The sequence below is a fragment of the Lepidothrix coronata genome, unplaced genomic scaffold (genome assembly GCF_001604755.1).
Source record: "Lepidothrix coronata isolate B3197 unplaced genomic scaffold, Lepidothrix_coronata-1.0 Scaffold173, whole genome shotgun sequence".
NCBI classification, from domain to species: Eukaryota; Metazoa; Chordata; class Aves; order Passeriformes; family Pipridae; genus Lepidothrix; species Lepidothrix coronata.
The window spans coordinates 306,282-315,894 of record NW_016690353.1 but is presented as its reverse complement, the minus strand read 5'-3'; the positions used below and the strand labels follow the sequence as shown (position 1 = coordinate 315,894).

Sequence of the window (9,613 nt, the reverse complement as noted above, 5' to 3'; positions counted from 1 at the left end):
TTTTCTTACTTTTTCTTTCTTACTTTCTTTCTTTCTTTCTTTCTTACTTTCTTTCTTTTTTTCTTACTTTTTCTTTCTTACTTTCTTTCTTTCTTTTCTTTCTTTCTCTCTCTCTTTCTTTCCATCCTCCTTTCTTTCTTTCCTTCCTTCTTTCCTTCTTTCTGTCCTTCTTTCCCTCTTTCCTTCTCTCTTTCCTACTTTCCATGTCTGTTGCCCTCATGACCAGAGCATCAAGGACCATAACTCTCTCCTGAAATACCACAGGATGGGGGATTTTCGGGCATAAAATGCACATTTAGGTGGTGACAAGCCCCTGCTTCACCCTCAAGCAGAGCAGTTAAGACCAAGTGCCCACGAACCAGTTTCCACCCAGCACAAAATCTGGGGGATTTCTTTAAATTTTTCACCCTCAAAACGCCCATGAAAAAAGGCAATCTGCTTTTCTCTATCATTTTCCAACCACCAAAACATTCACCGTTGACCTTCAGTATTAAATTGCATTAAGGAAAAGTGCTTTAATAAGGAGCTGAATACGATGTCAGCACTTGATCCTCAAAAAACCCCGTGTCCTCCTCTCAGTTTGGACATGGCTGCACTTCAGGGTGAAAGAGCTTGGCTGAGACTACTTAATGCCAAAGCTTGACTTTTGCTAAGGAAAGAAATAATGTTAACAGACCTATTTTTACAGATTAATTCAGGTGATACAAAGGGGTGTCATTAGAAATCCCAAACACTCGTGCTTTCGGTTTTAATCCTCAGCCTCCTGCAATCTGCCCTCTGCTTTCCAGACCCTTGGATGAAACCTCCAGCCCTTTCTCCATAGTTTTGAGGCCGCCCAGAGGGGTTTTTTAAGGATAACGTGACGCCTGTGTCTTCCCACGACTCCCAAAACCAGGATACACCAAGACGAAGCCGTCCCAGAACGAGCAGCGCTGCCCGTGCACATCCCGTTGCCAAACCACCTATTTTTGGACCACGGCCACGCATGGAAAACATGGCAGAGGGATAACCCACATCCCAACACTCCCTACCTTCACTGCTCTGCCCCGCTGCCGCCTCCCTCCCCGGGGATCTCTCCCGTGGGTGCTCCCGGCACGGGACAGCGCCGGGGGTGGGATTTGTTCGCTTCTCCCCCGACCGACCGACGGACGGGTGTTTTCATTTAATTAGGAGAGGGTTGTCCGGAAAAACAAGCAGGAAGGGAAAACAATAGCTCGGCCACAGCCCCGCCTGGCGAGGCGCCGGCCCCGGCACGGCCCCGAGCGCCCACCGCCGGCATCCTGCCCTTGGGATCGCTGGGATCACCGGGATGCTGCCGGAGCGGCACCGCGCGCTCAGCGGGGATGGTCCCATCCCACCTCCAGAGGCCAGGGATGACCTTTGGGATGGTGGTGACACCACGTAAAGGGTCGATTTTCCCCCGTGTGTCTAAAATAGAGCCGTATACCTGTTATAGCAACAAGGGGAAGGGGATCAGAGATTCTCCCAGAGCTTCTCCCACCCTGGGGTGTCAGACATCCCAAAAAACACCTCCCAGCATCCGCACAAGTGAAGAAGAGCATTAACCCAGCTGTGGGACAGTCAGATGCTTCCCAGGCTTTTTTTTTTTCCCCCTCCCATTTTGTTGATTTTAATTTTTTGTTAATGATACTCAGCATTTACAGGCTTTGGCTCAAACGAGCTTTTCCCAGGAGCAGCCTGGGAAGTTGGCACAGCAGCACCAGGCCCACCACGACTGTCCTCAGCACAAGGGAACAGGGGCAAATCCCTCTCCCATCCCTGTCTCCCTGCATCCAAGGGGACACCTCTGCAAACGAGGGAAAGGTTCATTTGGGTTTCTCTCTCCTGTTGGCAGCGTGGGGAGAGCAGGGGGTTGAGCTGGGATGAGCAGGGGGATGAGGTGGGATGAGCAACATGAGGCTTCTCTCCCCTGGGAGCAGGCATTGGCTTCTGACAGCACAGCCCACAGAGGGTTAATGGCTTGGTGCTTTCTCATTTATTTTATGTGTTTGTTTTTTTTTTTTAATTTTTAAACCCCACCAGCCTCTCTGGATGGTTTTCTCCTTTTCTTTCACAGACAGAGCTGCAAAGCCACAGTGATACTTCTAAGGATGGATGGACATCAACCCTGCTGTCACCCTTCATCCCCAAACTGGCCCAGTGAGGTGACACAGCTCCTGGGGGATGCCACCATCCCTCTGTCCCACCAAGGGTGACAGCAAGGGCAATGCCAAGCCCTGGGAGTCCATCCCAGCACATGTGAAGTCGAGCACCATCCCCTTTGCAGGCACGGCCTCTGCTGCAAAAATACTGGGGCTTCAGCAATGCCACATCATTTCCAGCCCAGGACAAATCCCAATCCCTTGGGAAGGCACCAAAGCAGGCTGGATGTACCAGTCTGTCTGTCCCTGTCCCCTCGGTCAGGGCTGAAAGGGGTTTCTTTGGGCAGCTCAGCCAGACCCAGCACGTGGTGCAGAAGCTCTGCAGGTAATTCCAGAGCTGCGCCAAGCCCGGAGCCGGGTCTGGAGTTAAACCCCGAGGAGACGCTGCTGGATTTGGGCAGAGCAGGCGTCCTCCTGGCAAACACAGACAGGACAGCCCGGCCGCGGGGTCCCCGCCAGCGCCTGGCACAGCCAGTGACACCCGGCTGATGGAGATGTCCCCGAGCCGCCACCCTGGCACGGGAGCAGGCGGCGGGATGGGATGGGGTGGGGTGGGCTGCTGCCTTCCTGCCGGCGGGGTGCGGGACCTCCCGCGGAGCCACTGCCCGGGTGGACGAGCCCGGGGGATCCGCAGACACGCAAAGCCACTGTCCCCCTCCCTCCCCTGCCCGGGAAAAACAGGCGGAGGGAAGATCCAGGGAGGAAACGAGGACAAAACCCAGCGCTGACCTCCCCAGCCGGGCTGGCGGCCAAGCGGCTGCGCCAGGGGCCGGCTCCGAGCGCTGCCCAGCCCGGGGGGAGCCGGGGAAGGGAATCAGCCCCACAGACCCCACGGATGTCCCACTGCCAGCGAGGGAGGGGGTGGTTGCAGCAGGGCAGGCGGTGTTCCAATCCCCCCGTGGATCATAGGACTCCTCCTAGGAGCCCCAAATTCGGTGCCAGGAGCATGGATGGTGCAGCGGGGCAGCCACTGTGTCCCTTGTGCAGAGCCTGGAGACATCACAACCCTGAGCCAGAACCACTTCCATGTGCTGCCACACGATGGCCGGGAAGAGGGTGAGATCCCCGGGAAGCAAGGTGGATGGGTGGATGGATGGAACCTCCTCCCAAGCACTGCTCCATGAGGCTTTCCTCAGAGGGCAGCATCCCCTGCCCAGCACCACAGTTCCCATCCCCGTGGAAGCCACCACGACCTTCCAGGTGGGTCAACAGGAAGGTGGGATATGTCACTTCCAAGGTTTGCCTCACCCCCAGCCCCCAGCAAACCTACAAGCACAGCGTTTTCCAACCCAACCCCAAACCACAAAACTGTTCAACCTTGAACCTCTCCCAGCATTCCAGGCAGGGCTTTCCAACCTGGAGCATCCTCTCCAAACCCCAGCACTGACTCCAGGGATGGTCCCATCTCCGGTTCTTTCCTAAACCCAGCCTTGACTGAGGCTCTTTGGGAAGCACCACTTGTGCTCCTCTGGTCCAGGCATAGAACGTTTGGGGTTGGATGGGACCTTAAAGATTATGTCATTCCAACCCCCCTGCCGTGGGCAGAGGCACATTCCATTAGATCCAGTTGCCCAGATTAAGGATCTGGGTGTACCAGGTCCTTCTTACCTCACACTTTAAACATTTTTTATGAACATGCATTAAAATGCCTCATTTTTATCATGATTTTTCCAGCAAATCCAGCACCTCAGGGAGCAGAGCTTTAACTCAGACAGGGTGTCAGCAGCCTTGGCTCCAGGCAAAATATAGAATTGTAAAAATAATAACAAAAAAGGGATAATTTATTGTAATTAAGTCCTTTACCCATCACATCTGCACTGCCATAGCCAGTCTTTCCCCATATTCCAAGGCCATCCCAGGAGAGGCAGATGAACACCGAGGTTGGCTGAAGAGGGGACAGCAGCCCTGAAGGATATGGGGACAAGTTCTCAGTGTCCCCATGTGGGAAACCCAACAGAACCATCCCTGCCCTGCCCAAACCACTCCAGCAACACAACACAACCTTGTTGTTCCCCTTAGAAATAAGAAAGGGAAAATTAGGAAGCACAGAGCCTGACCCTCAGCTCGTCCTCCCCACCAGCTCCTCCAGCCTTACAGGGACCCGTGGGATGCCAGGGGACATCCAGGATGCAAAACACGTGGAGGATCCGGGCATCCCCATTTTTGGGGCCAGGCAAACGTGGCAGCAGATTAAAAACTTCATCTCTTGCTCTTCCCAGAGCACTTTGTCATGGCCATCAGCATGTCCCCATCTATAAAGGCTTAAATGCAGCAAAGTGGGAGAGCCCTCAGTTTCCTTCTCCAGCCAGAGCACGGAGGGAGGGTGGGAAAATCAGCAATTCCCCCAAAACCTTCAAAGACTCTCTGATGTTTTGACACATTCGGTTCATCTGCAAAAGGTTCTCTCCCCCCCACCCATTTTTCCTCCAGCAGAAAAACCTGCATCTTAAAAACAACCAATATTTAATCAACTCGCAGGCAGCCTCCCGCTTCTCCCTCCCTTTTCCAAAGAAGCCAATTCCAGAGGCGGCAGCGGGTTATTTTTGTGGAGGGGTTGACGAGCCTCTCCGGCAGACGGGAGAGGAATACAAGGCCGTTTATCTCGCCTGGTAACAACCCAACACGCCGTTAATTCCTCACAGGGAGAACAAAGCTCCGCCGCGGAGCCAAGGGGACCCCGGCAAAAGCCCCGGAGCGGTGCTTATCCCAACCTGCATCCTCAGGGAAACTCCGTGGTCAGAGCCGGAATGTTTGCACCCAGCGAGATTTCACCACAGATCCAGGGAAAAAAAACAAAATAAAAAAGAATAAATCCTTTTATCTTTCCAAGGAGGAATTTTTGCTCTGTAAGGCAAATCTTCCTCTGGTCCTTGCTGAGGCCGGGTGTGGAAGGAAAGGCTGAATTCCCAACTTTTCCCTGTCTTCCTCGCAGGGCTGCTCGCTTGAGTGGGCTCTGGGCATCTCCCTCCCCACCTCAGGGAATGAAACACTCCCAAAAACACCCCTGCGTGTCCCCTGGTCCATCAGCATCTCCTCTGGGAGATGGGATGCAGGGGCAGTTCCAGCAGCTGATTCCGTGCCAGCAGGAATTTTACAGTGTGACTGACCAGCACGAACCCAATCCCAATCCCAATCCCAATCCCAATCCCAATCCCAATCCCAATCCCAATCCCAGCCGGTTTACCCCCAGTCTCGGAGTCAGGGGGTGCCGAGCCCCATCCCACCATCCCGTCCATCATCTCCTGCGCTGAGCCAACGCCGTTTCCTTATTTTTCCAAGCTTGCACTTTCTTCCCCCTCCCGAAAAGCCTCTCGGACGCTTTCCCGGGGTGTTATGACGGGCACGGAGCCAGCGCTGGGGCAATCACAGCCCTGCACTTTTAGGGATGGGGAGGGAGGCACCAGGGTACCGGGAACCGCGGTCTGTGGTCACGGCACATCCCAGGGGATTTCCCGTGGATCCTCCCAGCTCAGGCCTGCCCTCTGCAACTCAGAGTAACCTCCCCCCAAAACTCCGCCGGCCGACAAAATAGGTCACTGCCGCAGGCGAGAGCCCCGGCTCGGATGTTTTTATTATTATTATCGTTATTTTTTTAAGTGCAGGGATGGAAAATCCCTTTCCCAGCCCGCAGCGGGGTGGGATGCTGCGCCCTCCCCGCGGCCTCGCTCCTCCGGGATGTCGGGGTGCTCCCAATGTCCCTCAGACCCCTGGGAAAAGGGGGGGCCCACGACTGGAGCCAGCCATGGCGGGGGGGGGGGGAAGGAATTGGCAAAATGATGGAGTCATCCGGGGAATGGGAATGGCCGAGGAAGCGGCATCTTCTGCACCCCCCCCCTCCCCTCAGCCAATCCTCCGGCCTGGGGGCCCCAAAAGTGTGTGTGTCCCCCAAATCCTCCCGGAGACCCCCGGGTGGGAGCGCTGAGACGGGCGGGGACCCCCTCGGGGGGAGGAGGAGATCAGACCCCTCCTCACGCCCCTTCTGCACCCCCCAAGCCCCCCCATCCCCCCTCAAGCCACCCCAAAGCGGCGGGGGAGGGGGGGGGTGCGTTTTTAATGCCATTTTAACCAAATACAACACATTTTCCCCTCGCGCAAGGGGAGGACCCCACGCAAACCCCCCCGAAGCTGCTGGCAGTGCAGCTCCCGGGTGGGCTGCGCTCTTTGTGCCCCCCCAAAAACACACGGCCACCCCCCCCCAGTGCTCCCCCCACGCGTGGATGCAGCATCGCCCATGCAACTCCCCCCCCACGCCCGCTTCCCGCATCCACCTCCGCCGCCCTGGCCGGGATTTGGGCAAGTTTCGAGGCCTTTGGGAAGTCGGCAAAGCCCCGGGAGCGCGAGGAAGCGACGGGGGAAGGAAGGGGAAAGGAAAGGGAGAAATAAAAGCGAGGAGAAAAGGGAAAAGGGGTGGGGGGGTGTTCAGGCTCTACCATTTTGATGCAAAGGTCTCCGCGCTGAGGAGTCCCGGTCCTCCTCCGCTGGCCTGGGGTTTGTGCTCTCCATGAAAAAACAAGGAATTGGTGGGTTGGGTGGGTTGCTGGGTTGGTGGCTTTTTTTTTTTTCCTTTTTCTTTTTTTTTTCTTTTTTTTTTTTTGCTTTTTTTTTTTTTTTTTTTTTTTTTTTTTTTTTTTTTTTTTTCCTTTTAGAGGAGGAGGAGGAAGAGGGGGTGGAGGGGGGAGGAAATCACCGCGCCAGCGCCGCTTGCATCCCCTTCCCTCTTTTCCTATTTTTTCCCCCCCTTATAATTTCCTTTTTTCTTTTTTTTTTTTTCCTCTCCTCTTTTTTGTTCTTCTTTTTCCCCTTCCTTTCTTTTCTTTTTCCTTTTTTTTTTTTTTTTTTCCCCCGCTTTCCTCTCCTTCTTCTCCTTCCCTCCTCCTCCTCTTCACCTCATCCTGCCCATCGCCATGTTCGCCCCTTTTCGGAAGCCGGAGGAATGCGGAGCGGCGGCGGCTCCGGCTGCCAAGAGCCCCGGGGCCGCTGATTGGAGCCGCCGCATCAGCTGGGGCCAAGGCTGCCCCTTTAAAGCGACAGCAGCCACCGCCACCCCCACCGGGACACCCCCGTGTCCCCTGTCCCCGCACCCCAACCCTCCCTTAGGGTCGCCCCCGCAGCGCAGCATCCCCCGGGGAGCATCCTCTGGATCCCGCTGAGGCGCGCGGAGCCCCCCCAGCTCAATTAAAATAAACACCCCGAGGCTTTTTGGGGCGTAAATCCTCGGTTTGGGGTGTTGAGGGATAGCGAGGATTTATGTTAAACCCCCCAGTTCGGGGTGTCGTGGCATAACGTGGATTTATTTAAAAATGGGGGTTTTAGAGGAAATTGGGATCCCCGCTGGGAGGGTGTTTAAGGCACATTTGGTTATTGGAAGCATCCTCTGGGTGGTGCTGGAAGAGGGAAACTGAGGCACACAGAGCCCCTTCCTCCCAAAAAATCGATAGAAACACCCCAAGGCTTTTTGGGGCATAAACCCCTAATTTGGGGTGTCGTGGCATAACGTGGATTTATTTAAAAATGGGATTTTTGGAGGAAATGGGGATCTCCCCTGCCACAGACAGATGAGAGGGGTGGTGTTTGAGGCACATTTGGTTATTGGGAGCAACCTCTGGGTGCTGGTGGAGGAGGGAAACTGAGGCACACAGAGCCCCTTTCCCCCCAGAAAAAAAATCGATAAAAACACCCCAAGGCTTTTTGGGGCATAAACCCCTAATTTGGGGTGTCATAACGTCGATTTATTTAAAAATGGGATTTTTGGAGTGTTCTCCCACTGTTTGAAGGAAGTGGGGATCCCCCACTAGGCACATTTGGTTATTGGGAGCAACTCTGGGTGCTGGTGGAGGAGGGAAGCTGAGGCACATGGACCCCCTTTCTCCCCACCCAAATCCATAAAAAGATCCCAAGGCTTTTTGGGTATAAACTCCTAATTTAGGGTCCTGTGGCATAACATCAATTTATTTAAAAATAGGATTTTTGGGCTTTTCTCACACTCTCTGGAGGAAATGGGGATCCCCCACTGGAAGGGTGTTTAAGGCACACTTGGTTCTAGGAGAGGGGCCCCCCAAAGCCCCCTGAGGGCCTGGGACGGGATCTGTGAGGCACAACCAGTCCCAAATACCACCCCCCCAAAATAAAGTAAACCTTCATTATTTTGCCCCCAGCTCTGCTTGGATGATGAGCCAGGGGTGAGTTTCATCATCCCAACATTCTCCAGCCTCAGCCAGGAGCTGGGTTTCCCCAAAATCCTCATGCTGGGGACCGAGGGGGGCAAAGCTGGAGCAGCTCCAGGGTGTCTGGGGAGGGATCACACACAATCCCACGGTGCTCCCACACCTCCAGCACCAGGACAGGCTCTGCCCTCAGCTCTGGGCTCCACCAGGGAAGGAGAAGGCAGCCCAACCGAGGCTCTTTGGGGTGGTGACCACCTCCAAAACCCATTTCTGACTCACCATTCCCACAGGCACCATCCAAAGGCACGTGGATTCCCTTGCACCACCCTAAAAGCAGAGAAACACAGCGGCTCTGAAGGGCATTGGCCACACGACAACGGGGCTGGGGGCACCCTCAGAGCTGCTCCATCTTCATCCCACCTTCCCGGCTCTCCCCCTTTCCCGAGCCACTCCCTCCTGCAGACATCCCTGTGGTAATGTCTTGCACTTGTTTGGACTCTGCCTTGTTTGTAACTCCTTCCAGATGTGCTTTGCATAACGTCTCCGTGGCCACGTCCTGCCTGCTCTGGGTTCATTCAATGTACTTTTGGTTTTTGGTTTTTGGGGTTTTTTTTGTTTTTTTTTTTTAATGCCTTTTCTCGCTCCCAGCCCTGCTCTGCTCCATAGGAAAAATTCCTGGCCGATGCCACCGGCAGCTCTCCCCTATCAGGAGGCTTTTCGTGAGATGAGTGTTCGGCCCTTCCAACACGTCTCCTACACTGGAAACTTTTCCAAAAGCTACATAAGCTCCTGGAAAACACTTGGCTGACACACAGCCAGCGCTGGGGGCAAGGGGGAGATGAGGCTGGAGGTGGGAGCTGGGGATTTAAGCTCTGCTCTGCAGCCCAAATCCCTGTGGCACCTTCATGGATGTGGCACAGGGGACCAGGGAGCTCCAGAGCTTGGAGGCCTCGTAGTTCAGGGAGTATTCAGGGATGGTCAAAGCCCTGATGCCACTCTGGTGGGCTCACCATGAGGTCCTTGCCTTTTGGAGGATGCTGAGCCCACCCCTCACGTGGAGAGCTGGTCAGAGTTCAGTTCAGTCACTGTTAAGGAGCAGGTTTTCCAGCAAGACAAAGTTCTGGAGAAATTGGTAAACAAGGAGCATGTGGAGGGAGGCTTGTTGACACCAGAGAAGTGCTGTGTCTCCTCCTTGACACTTTCCAGCAGTGTGGTGCCCACAAAAGGGACATCTCCTGCAGCTTTACCTCTCACTTTCTCTCCCCAGGCCCTGAAATGGCAATCCAG

The 9,613-nt window shown here is 54.8% G+C and overlaps 1 protein-coding gene across 3 annotated transcripts in view; it reads right to left on the bottom strand.

Annotated features, from left to right (window-relative positions):
• ZBTB47 (zinc finger and BTB domain containing 47) overlaps nt 1-6,786 on the bottom strand; it is a 22,261-nt gene extending 15,475 nt beyond the window's left edge. Inside the window, exon 1 of one of the 3 annotated variants that reach the window (XM_017830034.1) lies at nt 6,593-6,786. In XM_017830034.1, the coding sequence (XP_017685523.1) occupies nt 6,593-6,595 (3 nt within the window). In that variant the 5' untranslated portion in view covers nt 6,596-6,786. Of the gene's footprint in view, nt 1-3,965; nt 5,284-5,346; nt 6,312-6,592 lie in introns of those variants that run through there. The other 2 variants (XM_017830032.1, XM_017830033.1) reach the window with 2 other exon arrangements.
• Nucleotides 6,787-9,613: the final 2,827 nt, after the last annotated feature.